General features: G+C 41.3%; 3 protein-coding genes across 3 annotated transcripts; 2 read left to right on the plus strand and 1 right to left on the minus strand.

Annotated features, from left to right (window-relative positions):
* Positions 1 to 666: 666 nt before the first annotated feature.
* LOC111233507 (selenoprotein T2-like) lies at positions 667 to 3,123 on the minus strand. Its single transcript, XM_022761338.1, has 6 exons — positions 2,896 to 3,123; positions 2,310 to 2,420; positions 2,033 to 2,159; positions 1,865 to 1,952; positions 1,514 to 1,649; positions 667 to 1,204 (listed from the first exon to the last, which is right to left on the minus strand). The coding sequence occupies exons 1-5, from the start codon at positions 3,099 to 3,101 to the stop codon at positions 1,528 to 1,530; spliced, it is 654 nt and encodes a 217-aa protein (XP_022617059.1). The 5' UTR covers positions 3,102 to 3,123; the 3' UTR covers positions 667 to 1,204; positions 1,514 to 1,527.
* A 772-nt stretch (positions 3,124 to 3,895) lies between these two features.
* On the plus strand, positions 3,896 to 10,829 carry LOC111233516 (mitochondrial inner membrane protein COX18). The gene is made up of 7 exons (XM_022761347.1): positions 3,896 to 4,074; positions 5,267 to 5,708; positions 8,126 to 8,226; positions 8,383 to 8,537; positions 9,459 to 9,574; positions 9,649 to 9,756; positions 10,324 to 10,829. Exons 2-7 carry the CDS (start codon positions 5,292 to 5,294, stop codon positions 10,483 to 10,485), a joined length of 1,059 nt encoding a protein of 352 aa, XP_022617068.1. The 5' UTR covers positions 3,896 to 4,074; positions 5,267 to 5,291; the 3' UTR covers positions 10,486 to 10,829.
* An 800-nt stretch (positions 10,830 to 11,629) lies between these two features.
* Positions 11,630 to 16,126, plus strand: igfbp7 (insulin like growth factor binding protein 7). The gene is made up of 5 exons (XM_022761348.1): positions 11,630 to 12,150; positions 12,590 to 12,699; positions 14,580 to 14,687; positions 14,932 to 15,058; positions 15,515 to 16,126. The coding sequence occupies exons 1-5, from the start codon at positions 11,715 to 11,717 to the stop codon at positions 15,535 to 15,537; spliced, it is 804 nt and encodes a 267-aa protein (XP_022617069.1). The 5' UTR covers positions 11,630 to 11,714; the 3' UTR covers positions 15,538 to 16,126.
* Positions 16,127 to 17,839: the final 1,713 nt, after the last annotated feature.

Below are 17,839 nucleotides of genomic sequence, written 5' to 3' on the forward strand. Positions count from 1 at the left end.
GAGTTCAGGTGTTCAGGTGAGCTGCAGGTGAAGTGAGTCATGTTGTAAACTGTCGTGTTTTTTGTCTTTCGGCAGTTTGTCCTGTTGAGTCCTGCAGCTGCTGTTCAGACAAAGTCAGCATTATCAAACATCACTGCAGAAACTGTGACCAGGTAAACACTCACCTGTGGTCATGTGAACACTGACCTGTGACCAGGTGAATACTAACCTGTCCTGAAGTAAAAACAGTACAGGTGTATATGATTTACCTGTCCTGTGTTTCAGGTGTCCTGCTATGTTAGCGATTGATTATTAGTGGTTGAACTTTATCAATAAAAATCTGATTTAACTGTTTTTGATCAGTAATCAAAATGTAAATGTTTATCAATAATAAGCATCTGATGGAAGATATCATTGGTTTCCATTGACTCATCTCAGCTGATATTTTAATTAACAACACATTGACGACTCATCATCAGATCAGTTCAGGTTTATGAGAAACATCAACAACTTGTCTGTGGTTGTTTTCTGTCAATAAAGTTTGATCAAACTAAAAAAAGTGTCCTGATGAAAGTCTCTGTTCAATAAATAACTGCAGACGATTTCCTCCACACCTGATTATTGATTATTTACAAAGAGCTGAAAGAAATCCAGGGCTGAGTCATGATTAACTAGACTGACAACCAATCATTTGAATAATTTTAATCAGTTTCAAAGTAACAACACAGTTCATTTCCTGTTTTCAAATTAAAAGCCTGACATTAGTTTGATGTTGAATTCAAACTTCAAAAGTCACAAACTGAAACTTGTTTTTATTTCAGACATTTTACAGATTGAATTAAAAACTAACAGACTGACACATTAAGAGCATTTTAATTATTCATTACATTTCGGTTTCCTGTCTGTTACTTCCTCTCCAGACAGAGGCTAATTAGCAAGAAGCTAAGAGTGGTACTGTAGTTTAATATTGTTCCTGCCGAAAAAAACAGAACCCCAAATTAAATAAATAAAATAAACCTCAACCGACAAAAACCTGTCCTCATCCTGTCAACAGACTCCACCTGCTGACAGGTGCATTGTGGGTACTGTAGTGCTGAGCTGTGACCAGGTGTAGAGGGAGCGCTCGTTTCGTGGCGGGGAACATCCGGCCGGGCCCCGCAGAATCTGCTTTAGGGCCAGACCTTCATGAATGCCAGCTGCTGAACGTCCCGCTGAGCTGGGACACCTGAACACAGAGAGACAGGCAGGTGAGAGAAAGGTGAGAGGACAATCCATATCAAATGACCTGTGCAGACTGCAGGGGCGGAGTTTAAGAAGACTGAATTCCACTTCCTATAGCGCTGGTGAGCTCCGGGCGGCTCTCACGGTGTAACAGCAGTTCTCTGGGTTTTGTTTCCCCCAGCTTCAATATCATTTCAATGGCTCAATTTTCTCTTCTTCTCTTCGTTTATTCCTTTAATATTAGATTAAAGTTGGTTTAAAAACCAAGTACAGTCTTCATGAACTCTGTGTATGGTTTCCTGTGTGTGTTTACCTGTGTGTGCAGGCCTAAGTGGAAGAGAAGGACATGTGATCCACCTGGTTCATCTTCAGTTGGGTGTCGAGGATCTGACAGATCTCCTGGATGTTTGGGACATAACCCGACTGAAGCTTCGACCACACAGGGACGTCTGAGAGACAGAGAGGACAATAATCACCGTTACACCATCAGAGAGGGGACGATAATCTCTGTTACACCTCCCAGACCCCTCCAGGGAAGCGGTGGAAAAATCCTTTTTACTTCAGAAAGAATGACTCACTGTTCACAGTAACATCATGTTGACTTGAACCAATCAGACTCACTGTTCAGAGTGACATCATGATATTTTGAACCAATCAGACTCACCATTCAGAGAGACCTCAAAGGCTCCAGTCGACAGGAAGTGAGTCTCCATCATGTTGCAGAGGAAGAAGGCCATGAGACAGGAGAAGATCTGAGAAAACACAGCCATGTGATGTTAGAGCCATCACCGTAGTAACCAGCTGCAGCATCTGTTACCATGGTAAGAGGTACCTTGTTGTCCTGACTCCAGGTCCAAGCTCTTGGAGTCTCAAGGCCGAGGAGGAGGAAGGGGTTCTGACCACTGACAATGAGGAGGATGGACAGCAGCTTCAGGTAGGAGATCAGGTTACCCACACACCTGGGGGTTGAGAGAGAGAGAGAGAGAGGCTGGAGACTGTGTAGTGATGTCACAGCACACCTGTTGAAGGGCGGGGGGCAGTGTAGTGATGTCACAGCTCACCTCTTTGGGGGTGGGGGGATGGGGCAGTGTAGTGATGTCACAGCTCACCTGTTGAAGGGGGTGGGGGGGTAGTTTTCCCCCTCTATGCGGATGTCCGGATACAGCTTGCTGATGGTGTGAGAGTAGTCCTGGAACACTTTGCTGTAACCTCAGGAGATGCTGGAAATATGCACAGAGGAAACACCCGGCAGGTGAGGTCAGGTGAAGTCAGATGAGGTCAGATTTTATCTACCAGACTCAGTAGATTCTCTCTCTTTTGTCACATTAATCAGTTTTTACACTTTATCCAAATCAGTCAATCGACTGAGAGAAAAATCACCTGCAGTTCTGATCACTAGGACAAAGTCAAACGTACCATGACCCATTTTTACTCAGAGTTCATAGTAAATTTTATATGCCTGAGTTTTAGAGAGTGTCAGCTCAGACTGTAAACATTTCACATATCAAATCATTAATCCAGAAAATAATCGATCATGGAATGAACTGTGATATCTGATGTGAAACCAGCAGCTATCTATAGCTGATCTGATATATAACTCACAGTCTGTCCCCAGTCTGGTTCAGTCTTTATAAAACCTGTCTGACAAGCTATTAGCCTGTTAGCTGTTAGCCGTTAGCCTGCTAACGAACTCACCAGTACTGGAACCTGAGCACTGGCCCGGTGTAAAGGGAAGACTTGGCGGGTTTCCCGGGCTCTGCGTCCGGGGGAGAGAGGCCAGGGCTGTTGACCGGTGGATGTCCGCGCTGCGGGCTCGATCTCCCGAGGTAAACGTCCCGGACCGTGAGAGCCGTGAAGAGGAGCAGAGCCGCCAGGAGGCCAGCCTGGCTGTATTCCGCCATGGCCGCTGTCCCACTTGAGGGGGGTGGGGAGGAAGGGGTAGTGATTTCCTCCTACAAAGCTGCCGGTGTCAGGGTTTCAGACTTCACAATAAAAGACAAAAAGAGACTAGAGGATTACAGTAACTCAGCTGTCCTGTACTGCACTTAACTACAGTTTCAAGATACTTATACGTTACGTGAGTTGTTGTATTTCGAGGTACTTGTGCTTTACTTTTGATGAAGTAAAAATTTGTAACTGAGTTATAAATTGTAGTTTTACTACTTTTACTGAGGTAAAGGATCTTCCACCTCTGGGTTTTTAATTGAACCCTGAATAATTTGAGATCAGTAGCTTTAAATGTCGGTGTTTTGTTTGAGTTGTCCTTCCTAGCCAAATGACATGTTCACCAATGCTCCAGTTTTAATGTTTATGTTTTCTTTGATTGTCTTGAAAGACCACTAAATAAAACGTCTGCTTAATGGAGTTATGAACATATTTTTATTAATTGTTTTAAAAAGCACTCTTCGGATCCATTTGCAGTAGCTTTTCAATACAAGTAACAACATAATGACATTTAATAAGACGCAGATATACAGTATGCTGCCGTCCGTTTCTACGCATTACAGTGTCATGCTTTTATTGTGAAAGTGCGATTGCGTATATTCCGGTTTGAGTTTGGCGTGTGGAAGTTTCCGGTAAATTTCCGTCTGTCAGCTGATTATCTGCTCATGAACTGCGTTTTTAGATTTTCTGATTAATTATACTTTATCGTTTTTAATTTTTTTTTTTTTTTTTTAAATAATGACCTCTATATGACGTCACATTTGCCTGTCACACGGCGGTAAACAGAATGACGTCATATGTGTGGGACGCTGAGTTGCCGGTGGATGGAGGAGTGAAGGTGACAGAATAATAATAAAATTGAATTTAGTGATTTATTCTCCTCCGCTCTGAAACTCGGGAACTCCTCACCTGAGCGCTGACGTCACAGAGGTTCGTTCAGGTTTGATTTTTCACAGTAGAATGATCTTCAGTGAATTTGGTTCGGTTTGTGCTGAGTCTGTAATAACTGATGGTTAGATAGTTATTGATCTGCCAGATCTGTACACATAGTTAATGATTAGATAGTTACTCAGATAGTCTTTTATTCATAATGTAGTTTGAACTGTGTAAAGACATTTATTCACAGATTAAAACAATCAGCTGTTATGGATCCAACATCCAAACCAATCAGCTGTTAGATCAGAGAAGAGAACAATAAAGTGATCAATAATAACGAGCACTAGATATAAAATATAAATCACTGGAATAGTTTTCCTGTTTGAGTCTTTCCATGTGTCACTGGTTTTAAAACAAAACTTCTAAAGAATTCACAGTTTATCACACTAAATAAATATATAATAACTATTATAGCTTCATTTTAATTGAACAAATATTTTTTAATCAACAGGATTCCTGACAGTGTAGATGCTTTTACTCTCTTCTTCATCACTGCAGCTCAGAACATGAAGAGACTCTGTGACAACTGGAGATAAAAACTAAACCTGACTAAACCAGACTGACTCATCAGACATCAACTAGTCCTCTCCTCGTCTTCCTCTCCTCTCTGCAGCAGAGACAGTCTGATATTAACTTTAACTGTTTTATCTGCATCACATGTTCAGAAGTTTGTTCATCATCAGACAAGAGCATAAATACTCAAACATAATGACAATTCATGCACTTATTTACAATATATCTTTAGTCTGACTTTAATAGAAATTATATTTAGACATGGAAATAATATTTTTTAATTCCAGTCATCTGATCATATTGTCACATTTCACCTTGTTGATATCACTTTTGGACGCTGCTATAATCGAACTTACTGGCAAGTATCAGTGTGTTTACTCATATCATATTAAGAACTTCATTCATGGTTCAGACGATGTTGCTTATAACTAACTCCGCCTCTTTCACATGAACGTGCTCGTAAACGGACAGGTAAACCCAGGGTTAACTGAGCCAGGTGATAACCAGCTTCGTAGTACAGGTGATCAGGTCAATGTTAGGTTCAGTCAAGCCAAATAACTAAAAGTTATCCTGGGTTTGTTGAACTTGCTTTGTAGTACAGGCCTCTGTACTGAGAAGGCCTGCTCAGGTTTAGGGTCCTGGACTCAGTCCTGTTTGTCTCTTTGTGTTTTAGGACTTTGTGGGGGGTGGGGGTCACCATGTGGAGTGTGGGGGGATCATTGAGGTCCAGCTTCCTGCAGCTCCGCCTCCCTCAGCTTCCTGTTCGAGGAGTCTGTTCAACTGTGATCCACAGGAAGTCAACTGCACCTGGTCTCACCTGGTCTGCACCTGCATCTGTTGGACTCACTTCAGTCTGCTGTCAGAGGTCACTTGTCAGGACTGCCTCAGGTGTCAGTGGTGGGGATGTTGCAGGTGTTGCAGGTGCTGCAGGTGCATCCGGCTGGTACAGCAGCCTGGCGGACTCTGCTCTTGTTCACCTGTGTGAACACTTCCTGGTGAGTGTCCAGCAGGTGAGCGGGCTGCCATGGTGGATGAGTATCGCTGTGGCAACGTTGTCGGTCAGGACACTCATCACTCTGCCGCTTGCCGCCCACCAGCTGGTCATCGTCTCCAAGGTGAGTCTGGAGGGGTGGGGCTCTGATAGATCAGGATGACTCTGTGGTCTGACAGGATGATTCAGAATCCGTCAAATGTTCTGAGTCACACTGTTAGTGTGCTGAACTTCACTTCCTGCAGGGGGCGACATGCTGCCCCTGCTGTGGCTGAACCTCCACCTGCAGAGAAGCAGCTCTTCATGATAACAACAACAACAACACATCATTCAAACAGCAGTTTATGTTTGGATCAGATGTTTGTTTGTTTTTATACGTCTGACGTCAGAGGCTGATGTAAATCCATCAGATGAAGTGGACCAGGACCAAGACTGGATGTTTAGCAGCCACACATCACATACACACTGATAAATGTTCACACACACACTCAGCCCCGATGTGTCTGAAACCACAGTGAGCAGATGTTTTAGTAAATGAGTTTTTATTAGATTTACAGTACTGTGCAAAAGTTTTACGCAGGTGTGAAAAAATGCTGTAAACTAAGAATGCTTTCAAAAATATAAATAATAATTGTTTATTTTTATCAATTTACAAAATGCAAAGTGAGCGAACAAAAGAAAAATCTAAATCAAATCAATATTTGGTGTTACTACCCTTTGCCTTCAAACCAGCATCAATACTTACAGGTACACTTGCACAAAGTCAGGGATTTTGTAGGATTATAGTCAGATGTATGATCAACCAGTTATACCAAACAGGTGCTAATGATTTCACATGTAGGTTGAAACGCAGTCATTAACTGAAACAGAAACAGCTGTGTAGGAGGCTTAAAACCGGGTGAGGAACAGCCAAACTCTGCTACCAAGGTGAGGTTGTGGAAGACAGTTCATGTCACAGATGTGCTGTTTTGAAGAAGCACAAAGAAACAGGCAACGTTGAGGATTGTAGACGCAGTGGTCGGCCAAGGAAACTTAGTGCAGCAGATGAAAAACACATCGAGCTTATTTCCCTTTGAAATCAGAAGATGTCCAGCAGCTCCATCAGCTCAGAACTGGCAGAAACCAGCGGGACCCAGTTACACCCGTCTACTGTCCAGAGAGGTCTGGCCAGAAGTGGTCTTCATGGAAGAGTTGCAGCCAAAAAGCCTCCGACATGGAAACGAGGCCAAGCAACTCAACTATGCACGAAAACATAGGAACTGGGGTGCAGAAAAATGGCAGCAGGTGCTCTGGACTGATGAGTCAAAATTTGAAATATTTGGCTGTAGCAGTTTGTTCGCCGAAGGGCTGGAGAGCGGTACGATAATGAGTGTCTGTAGGCAACAGTGAAGCATGGTGGAGGTTCCTTGTAAGTTTGGGGCTGCATTTCTACAAATGGAGTTGGAGATTTGGTCAGGAATAATGGTGTCCTCAGTGCTGAGAAATACAGGCAGATACTTATGCATCATGCAATACCACCAGGGAGGCGTATGATTGGCCCCAAATTTATTCTGCAGCAGGACAATGACCCCAAACATACAGCCAATGTCATTAAGAACTATCTTCAGCATAAAGAAGAAGAAGTCCTGGGAGTGATGGTGTGGCCCCCACAGAGCCCTGACCCTGACCCCCTCCAGTCTGTCTGGGATTACATGAAGAGACAGAAGGATTTGAGGAAGCCAACATCCACAGAAGATCTGTGGGTAGTTCTCAGAGATGTTTGGAACAACCTACCAGCCGAGTTCCTTCAAAAACTGTGTGCAAGTGAACCTAGAAGAATTGATGCTGTTGAAGGCAAATGGCAGTCACAGCAAATATTGATTTGATTTATATTTCTCTTCTGTTCATTCACTGCATTTTGTTAATTGATGAAAATAAACTATTAACACTTCCATTTTTGAAAGCATTCTTAGTTTGCAACATTTTCTAACACCTGCCTAAAACTTTTGCACAGTACTGTACATCTTCAGTAGGAACCAATGAGCTCAGAGCTGAGAGACACAGAGGAGGGAAGAGTTAAGAGACAGATCAACACACTGTTGGTTGGAGTCCTAACATGAGATTTAAACATAGAATAACCAGAGTTAAACTTTCATTCCAAGTAGTCATAATATTGTTTTAGGTTGTGTTGTTTAATATATAAACATTTAATTATGTAAATATATAAACATGTAAACTTGTGAACATACAAACTGAGGTCAGTGACTCATGACTGTAAATCTGAACTGTGAGTTTAAACAGTTTGTCCTCCGAGTAATGAAACATTTCAGGAATGCAGACATCAGCCACACTCTCCCACGATTCTCTCCTCCTCCTCCAGATGTTCTCTCATCCTCAGGGACATCCACATTAAATGTCTAAACATCTTTTTCCTTCATTGCCGTACATCTTGAAGCTGTCTGTCTTTATACATGATCCTGTTTGCATGTTATTTCTCCTGTTTGCATCCAACTACCTGTTCCTCTATCACGGTAACCGTAGTAACCTCCAGCTGATGTGTAGGTGGAGGGGCTGCAGATGGAGATCTCTGAGCTGGCGAAGAGACTTCGATACGAAGTTTCAGTCCGAGCAAGAGAGAGAGGCTGGACCGACAAACAGAGCCGGTAACAAACAAACAAACAAACAAACAAACAAACAAACAAACGTCTGTCAGTAGGTTCTTATCTTAATTTATTCTATCTCCTCAAACTCATCATCCTGCTGTCTGGTGTTTGTGTTGTTTGTTTGTTATTGATTATTATTTATTGTTCTCTGTTCAGGTTCCACTTCCAGAAGAACCTGCGTCGGCTTGTTTCTCAGCTCTACATCAGAGACAACTGTCACCCCTTCAAAGCCAGTCTGCTGGTCTGGGTTCAGCTACCCCTCTGGATCAGCCTCTCTCTGGCCCTTCGAAACCTGAGCCTGGATCAGTCTGGTAAGGACAGAATGTGGACTGGAGTCACGACCAGTCATGGCTTAGTCCTGGTCCTGAGGTCTGTACTATGAAGCAGGATCTGAGGTCATCAGGTAACTTCAGGTTTAACTCTGGGTTTTTAGTCCTACGACTGTGGTTCACTTGTTACCAGATAAGTCACCATGGTAACTGATGCTGAACTCCTAACCTGCTCCGGATCAGATCAAAACCTGTCAACAGCCAGGCTACTGACCAATCAGATCACTGGAAACACTGAGACTAGAATGTCATCTTTTTTACAGGAGCCCGACAGGGACAAAAGAGTTTACAATAAAGTGATCAATAATAACGATCAGTAGATATTTGTATTGATCAGTGAATGGTTTTAAAACAGAGGAGAGTGTATCACTTAATAACTCCATAATAACTGGTCTGGTAATAAATAATAAATAACAGTCTGACATTCACTTAAACTGTTTCATCACACGTTCAAACAGTTTGTTCTTAATCAGACAAAAGAAGGAACTTGATGATTCATGATTTTATTTACAGTCAAATTATTATTTGTTTCTGTTCTAATTTGTTTACCTTTCACATGATGATGTCACTATACCGAATGTACCTGCAAGTGTCAGTGTTTCTTCTGCCAGACTAATCCAGGACTGGTCCATATTAATACTTTATTCATGGTTCTGATGATGTTGTTTGTAATTAAAACTCTTCCTCTGTCACATGAACAACCTTGTGCTTGGACAGGTAAACCAGTTACCTGAACCAGGCGATAACCAGCTTCATAGTACAGGTTATCAGGACAATGTCAAGTTCAGTTTAACCAGATAAAGACAAGTTATCCTGGATTTGTTGAACCTGCTCTGTAGTCCAGGCCTCTGGACTCTGGATCAGTCCTGGTCCAGGACTTTAACCTGTGTATTATTTGTGCAGCGCTGCAGTGTGATCTGGCAGCAGGGGGCGCTCTGTGGTTCTCGGACCTCACCTCACCTGACTCCACCTGGATCTTGCCGGTCTGTCTGGGACTCATCAACCTGCTCATTGTGGAGGTCAGTCTGTCAGCAGGGGTGTGATCACCTGACCTATGATGTTATGTCTAACTTCCTGTCCTCTTCTTCTTCAGGTGTTTTCTCTTCAGAGAGTCAGTCCGACTCGGTTCCAGAAGCTGGTCCTGAACTTCACCAGAGGATTCTCAGTCCTGATGATCCCCATCGCTGCTACCGTCCCCTCGGTGAGTAGAAGGCCGGTCCGTCACTTTTCACCATTTCCTCTACAGTGTCATTGAATCAGCAGGTTTATGAAGATTAATTAGTGACGTGTGCTCGTGCTTCCAGCAATGGTAACATTATTATTATTTATTATTATTATAGTAACAGTATCAATCGTATGTTTCAGACCTTCTGTGCTTCATCTGTGAAAGATTGAGTCTGAGTGTGAAGGTCTCAGAGTGGATCCAGGTTCAAGTTCAGGTGCAGAAGGAATGCAGGTTTACATGTTGGGATCTGTTCACATTCCTCTCAGTGTTGCGTGTTTGTCACATGTTGATCAGATTAAACACATACAGACATGTTTTTTCTGAGATCAGGACCTGCACCAGGGCCCGCAGCTCTGAAGACATGTTTCTGATGGAGGACAAAAGTCTTTACAGTGACTTAGACCTGAACCAGACCAGAACCAGACCTGTAGAGACCTTAGAGTTTATTATTTTACTTTGTATTTTATTTTGAAGAACTCTTCCTATATGGTGTCTCTCACTCTTTAACATCACTTTGTTTTTTGTTTCTGCCCCCCCCTCCAGTCCATGGCTCTGTACTGGTTTACCTCCAGTCTGTTGGGATTCAGTCACAACCTTCTCCTTCGTTCTCCTGCGATCCACAAAATCCTCAAACTCCAAACTCCTCGCTCAGACTCTCCATACAGAGACCTGCTGTCTGCGTTCATCAGCAAATACTACAAATAAATACACAGACTACTGCAAATATAAAGTACTTCAGCTGTATATATGTTTTCTATCAGTGTGCCTCAGACCTGGTCCATGTGATTTATGGTTTAAACATTCAAACTCTTGTTAAATTATTATCCATAAACATTCATTCAACACTCTAATACTCAGTGTTAAAATTTCATAATATTACATTAAACTCTGCAGTTAAATCCTGCTCTGCAAAAATGAACCAAAAAGAGTTTGAACAATAACAGGAAGAATAAATGTGACCTCTGACTCTGGGATATTTCCTGTTTGTTTTTATCCCACCGACCAGCTGACAATTGACATCCTGCCGTTTTATAAAGCCCTCAAACATCCATGAACGTCTCCTAAATGTCGTCCTAAATGAAATGTCTCTGAAACATCTCCTAAACATCTCTTACTCCATTTACACCTGGCATTAAAATGTGTTTTGGTTAAATGCACACAAAATGGATTGAGGACGGATTGTGATCTGATCGACCTAACCACCTCTAGAGATGTTTAAATTAAAATTATATCTAGATACAATTACAATAGAATTAACACTTGTGAAACATCTCTGAAATTTAAAATGACTTAATGAATCAGCTATATGTTTGTTTACAATCTTAGAGGAAGGACTCATAAAACTTGAATCACAGCAGTTTCCCATTCTTCCAGCTGATCACATCATTTAACTGTTGTTTCCATTTATGATAAATGATATTCTACAGAAATTCATTGACCCTGATTCAATAATGAACAGATACAACACGTCCTGGATGATGCCGCCAGTTTGACATAAAGACTAAATCTCATCTTTCAGTTATTTATTGTTAAAAATTTAAAAATTCCCCCAACCTAATCAACCCCCAACCCCCCTTGCTTAAAGCTAATTGTATATTAATGAAAGTATTAAAAAACACCTGCAGCAGTTTTTATTAAAAACATCAGTTCAAACACTGAATATATATATTATATATATATATATATATACAGTATATATATACTACAATACTACTAGTAGTCCTAGTAGTACTACTAGTAGTACTAATTTTAGTATTCAGTTGTTCAGTCCGTGTTGTTCCTCCAGAGACCTGGTCTGTGACTGGGATCAGTTCTTGGTTTGAGGCGGAGTCAGCAGCTTTTAACAGCTCAGTCTCCAGATCAGACCTCAGACTGTTACAGACTGTTACAGAGTCCAGATCAGAGTCCAGATCAGAGATCTCCATCAGACAACAATGAAGTCTTTCATCTTTCTGTGTCTGGTTCCGGTCCTGTCGACCCTCCCGGTGCTCTCGGTCCGGGTCTCATCGGGTTCAAGCTGCGGACAGTGTGACCCGGCTCAGTGCGCTCCTCTCCCGGCGGAGGGCTGTGCCGCCGGTTCTCTGCTGGACTCCTGCGGCTGCTGCTCGGTCTGCGCCGCAGCGGAGGGAGAGCTGTGCGGCGGCCGCCGCGCGGCAGCGCGCCGCTGCGGCTCCGGACTGGAGTGCGTCAAAAGCGATGAGGACAAGAAGAACAAGCTGGGAGTCTGCGTTTGTAAAACCAACTACGAGGTCTGCGGGACCGACGGGGTGACGTACAAGAGCGGCTGCGCCCTGAAGAGCGCCAGCCTGAAAGGCCAGAGCGAAGGGAAAGAACCCATCAACGTCCAGAACAAGGGCCGCTGCGCCACAGGTGAGTGACATCATACAGGTGAGACTGCTGATGACAGGTGAGGTCAGGCAGGCCATACACAGGTGAGACACAGGTGAGACAGGTGTGTCAGTGTGACAGAAAGAGTTGAACAGAAAATGATAGTGTGCAGTATTGATGAGAATCAGTGATCAATGAACTGTGTTCCCGCCTCGCTGATGGTCTGACAAGAACAGGCTCTGATCTCTGATAATCCTCCATGATCCCTCTGAAAACACCAAATTCCTTTCTACATGAAAACCCTCTGAGAAAACTGGATTCCTCTGATTCCTAGGACCTGCTCCATCCTGCTGCACCCTGTTTCATCCTGCTGCACCCTGTTTCATCCTGCTGCACCCTGAGTCTCTGCAACTAAACTTTATGTAAATTTCTCTAATTTAACCCTGTCTGTCTGTCTGTCTGTCTGTCTGTCTGTCTGTAGCTCCGGTCATCGTCACTCCTCCAGGTGAAGTCTACAATGTGAGCGGCTCTCAGGTGTACCTGAGCTGTGAGGCGGTGGGCGTACCCACACCTGTTCTCACGTGGAAGAAGGTGAGTGAGTCCCAGTTTACACCTGATAGGAACATGAATATGAGCTGGTGTTTCTCTGAGCTGCAGTGCCTGGACTCTCCCTCTTCCTGTTTCTGCTGATTTCCTGTTTCCTGCTAGTGTTTGTTGAGACAATAAAAGTCTGCAGGGACTCCACCTAAAAATAAAAAACAGGAAATAAATCTCAGCTGAACTGAACTGAACGATGGAGGAACTTTTATTTTTTGAAAACCTCCTGCTGGACTCCAGACACCACCTGTACAAATCAACCAGCGGACAGAAGGTCCTCCACTCTCCAGTAACATCTAATGTCAGTGAAGTCTGCTGGTTATAAACAACAGTATATGTAGACTCACTTCATCAGGAACACTAACACTGAGTCAGGCCTCATTACTCTGAGACTCTGCTCCATGTTAACTACATCACATCCTCCTGTTTTACCACATCCACTTCAATTTAACTTTATTTGTATAGCACCAAATCATAACAGACATTATCTTCACAGAGTCAGGTCCAGACCGTAGAACATTATAGAGAGAAACCATCAGAGAGGAACAATTCCTTTGAAGTACCAGACTCAGTATCTGAGGAGAGAAAATACAAAGTTAGGGTCATGAAGCAGTTTGATATAAATGTAGAGAAACATCTGGATCCAGAGGTTTAATTACTGCAAACTTACAGGACTGTGGTTCATGTTAATAAATGTACATTGATCAGATCTAGTGTAGAAGTGTTGATTAAAGGTAAAAAAGTGTTCTACTGGATTCAGGTCTGGACTCAGAGAAATTCACTGTCATGTTGATGAAACCAGTTTGTGACATGGAGCCTGATCCTGCTGGAAGGAGCAAGGAAGGATGGACATGTTCAGCAACAACTATCAGATAGACTGAGACATTCAGACCATGATTGATTGATTGATTGATTGATTGATTGATATGATCAAAGTCAGTCAAGAAAACACCTCAAGGTTGGACATGCTTTTCACTCTGAAGCTTCTCTGCTCACCGCAGTTGTAAAGAGTGGTTATCTGAGTGACCAGAGTCTTTCTGTCCATTCTCCTCTGATCAACACAGAGCTGCTGCTCACTGGATGTAAAAACTCTAGAATCTGTTGTGAGTGAAAATCCAGGAGATCAGCAGCTTCAGATACAGGTACAGGTGTTCCTAATAAAGTGAAACAAAGTCGAGAACATTTTATTAATTTAAGATCAACAAGGTGAAAAAATAATGAAGATGTAGAAATTCTCCAGATATGAGCTCATATGTCACCTCCAGCCTCAGGTCTTCAGGTATGTGCAGGTGTGTGCAGGTGTGTTCAGGTGTGTTCAGGTGTTAGTGCATCTGTCAGCAGCTTCAGACTCTGCTGAAGCTTGAACTCACTGAGCTGTGGAGGAGACAGAGACGAGCTGCAGCCTGTTTCTGATCCCGTCAGAGATGAAGGACGAGGGCGAGTGCGAGCAGGTCGACGAGTCTGAAGGTAACAAACTTCAAAGTTAAACAGACAAGTGACATCATCATGAGGCCCCGCCTCCAGCAGAGCGCAGATCACTTGATGAACTGTAGTGTCCAACCTGAGGCTCAGGGCCCTCAGTGATTCGTCACTTCACTCTAACGGATTCAGTGAATGAATTATAACAAAGTAAAGCTCAGATTATATTTAGTGACTGACAGTTGTCTGTTAATATGAAGCATCTCGGATCAGTTACATGTGAAGAAATTAACTTCACACTTTAATTTAGTCTGAAACTGTTTGACAGACACAGTGGGGGAACACAACTGTTCATTTGTCTGTGAAAAAGAAATATTAGACACAAGTCAGAGATACAGCCTGTGATGAGGAGGATGACTGTGATGATGATGATGATGCTTGGTGTCTTCCCTCAGGTCCTCAGTGGGAAGAAGAAGATGGAGCTTCTTCCTGGAGACAGAGACAATCTGGCAATTCAGACCAGAGGAGGACCAGAGAAACATGAAGTGACCGGCTGGGTGCTGGTCAGTGATCTATATATACACTCACACATATATATATATATATATATATATATATACACATTATACACACACACACACAACACCATATACATGTATATATAAAAACTGAAATCAAGACTTCTGATACTGTATATGTACACACACATTTATATATATATATATATATATATAGTGTACATGATATGACGTCATGACAGCAGCTCTCTGTTGGACCGATGAGAAGGATCTGCTGTTTTTATTTCAGATCTCTCCTCTGACCAAAGAAGAAGAAGGATCGTATGAGTGTCACGCCACAAACTCTAAAGGTGAAGCTTCAGCTGTGGGAGCCATTCACCTGGTCCAGTCCATCGATGACATCATCGTCAAGACAGGTAGTGACATCATCAACAAAAAAACAAACACAAAGTCACAAATACAACAAATTAAACAACATCATTGTAGAGAGATACCGACAACATAACCAAAAATCAGTGATAAAAAATAAATACACAAACACAAGGTCAGACGAAGAGGAAGAAACTGAAGCAGTAAATCATTGATCTCACTAATGATTTAGAAAATACCAACGCTCCCTGAACTCATCACGGTAATGTAAAATATGCTGAGACCTTTAAATCTGAAGAATAAACGTCAACATTAAACGCGTTCCACATTAATTTCAGAGCATAGAATAAAAACATTTTCATATCAATTATATGAATTAAGTATTATAAATTTAATAATCTATAAATTATATTAATTAAAAAAGAGAGAGAGGTACATTCTTAGGAAGTAATAATTTGAAAATCACATAAAAATCTCTGACTGATGATGTCATTTCCTTTCAGTGACGAAGGAAGATGAACTGTGATCAGCTGGTCAGAGATCAATGAAGACGATCTTCACAGGAAAAAATTTTTAAACTTTAAAACTTTTTAAACTTTTTAAATTTTCTTATTTTCTTTCTTTGAAACTTTATTTTGAATTTTAGTTGCAACTTTGTTGTTTACTCGTTCTGAGTTTAGAGGTGAGATTCAGGGTTGAGGGTTTTCTTCTTGCTTTCAACTGACGAAACATCTGGATTCAAACTTTTTGTTAAAATAAACTTTTCTTCTTTTAATATTTTACACTTTTATATTTCATTGTTTTTTCCCTCTGAGCAGCAACTTAAGTCAATCAGGCTTTTATTTTGGAAAGACTTTAATCTGATTTTAAGATTAATTCATTGATGCAGGTCACCATAGCAACAGTGCTGATGCTTCACTCTGATGTGTGAATGTTTTCACGTTGACGGAGAAGAAACGTTTTGTTTTTATTATTTCTGATAAATTTGATAAATTTATTGATCTGAACAGTTTATTTCTGAAACTTTATTGATCAATTCTGAATTGATGTGAACATTAAACTCTTTCCTCTGAACTTCAGTTTGTTTCTTGGTGGAAAATGAAAAATATTTTCATGTTTTTCTCTGAATAAAATAAAATGTCCTTCATTGTCATGTTTTGTCATTTTTATTGTGTGAAACTGATCAATAATCAATATTTTCACTTTCTGAGAGGTTTTCTGGAAACAATATTTTATGATTAAATATTCAAGGGATGTCTGAATTTCTTTGACTGAAAAACTTTTATTCTCCGTACATGTTGAACTGACTGTGGAAGTTCAACACATTTGAATTTTACTTTCAACCCTTATTATTTTAATTATTGTTTGCATGAAAGAGCTTCTTCCAGAAAACCTCCTGATAAATAATTAGTGATGTTTCTGCAAAATAAAGTGTCAAAGTGTAAATTCAGCAGTTAAACTGAATCACGTCTCACGCAACCTTTGACCTCTGATCTGGTCGTGAGTATATTGAGTATTTAATTTAATACTTGAAGTACATTTTCCTGAATATTCTTTCACTACTACTTATACTTTCACTGAAGCAACACTGAATGCAGGACTTTGACTGGTGATGGAGTATTCTTACAGTGTGGTGGTAGTACTTGTTTGAGTGGTAGTATTACCTGTTTGAGTGGCAGTATTACTTGTGTGAGTGGTAGTAGTACCGGTAACTTCAGGTTTAACTCTGGGTTTTCCGTCCTACGATGGTGGCTCACTTGTAACTGAGGTAAATCACCATGGTAACTTACGTTGAACTCCTAACCTGCTCCGGCGCAGGTTAACTTCAGAGGATCAGATCAAAACCTGTCAACAGCCAAACTACTGACCAATCAAATCATGGGAATAACTGAGTCATCATTCCTACAGGATCCTGACAGGGACAAAAGAGTTCACAATAAAGTGATCAATAATAACGAGCACTAGATATAAAATATAAATCACTGGAATAGTTTTCCTGTTTGAGTCTTTCCATGTGTCACTGGTTTTAAAACAAAACTTCTAAAGAATTCACAGTTTATCACACTAAATAAATATATAATAACTATTATAGCTTCATTTTAATTGAACAAATATTTTTTAATCAACAGGATTCCTGACAGTGTAGATGCTTTTACTCTCTTCTTCATCACAGCAGCTCAGAACATGAAGAGACTCTGTGACAACTGGAGATAAAAACTAAACCTGACTAAACCAGACTGACTCATCAGACATCAACTAGTCCTCTCCTCGTCTTCCTCTCCTCTCTGCAGCAGAGACAGTCTGATATTAACTTTAACTGTTTTATCTGCATCACATGTTCAGAAGTTTGTTCATCATCAGACAAGAGCATAAATACTCAAACATAATGACAATTCATGCACTTATTTACAATATATCTTTAGTCTGACTTTAATAGAAATTATATTTAGACATGGAAATAATATTTTTTAATTCCAGTCATCTGATCATATTGTCACATTTCACCTTGTTGATATCACTTTTGGACGCTGCTATAATCGAACTTACTGGCAAGTATCAGTGTGTTTACTCATATCATATTAAGAACTTCATTCATGGTTCAGACGATGTTGCTTATAACTAACTCCGCCTCTTTCACATGAACGTGCTCGTAAACGGACAGGTAAACCCAGGGTTAACTGAGCCAGGTGATAACCAGCTTCGTAGTACAGGTGATCAGGTCAATGTTAGGTTCAGTCAAGCCAAATAACTAAAGTTACATGTGTCGAAGTTCCAGGCCTGTTTTGTTAACGAGTCATTTGTTACCATGTTGTCCGTTTCTTGACGTG

Source organism: Seriola dumerili, unplaced genomic scaffold (genome assembly GCF_002260705.1).
Source record: "Seriola dumerili isolate Sdu_G_001 unplaced genomic scaffold, Sdu_1.0 BDQW01000398.1, whole genome shotgun sequence".
NCBI lineage: Eukaryota > Metazoa > Chordata > Actinopteri > Carangiformes > Carangidae > Seriola > Seriola dumerili.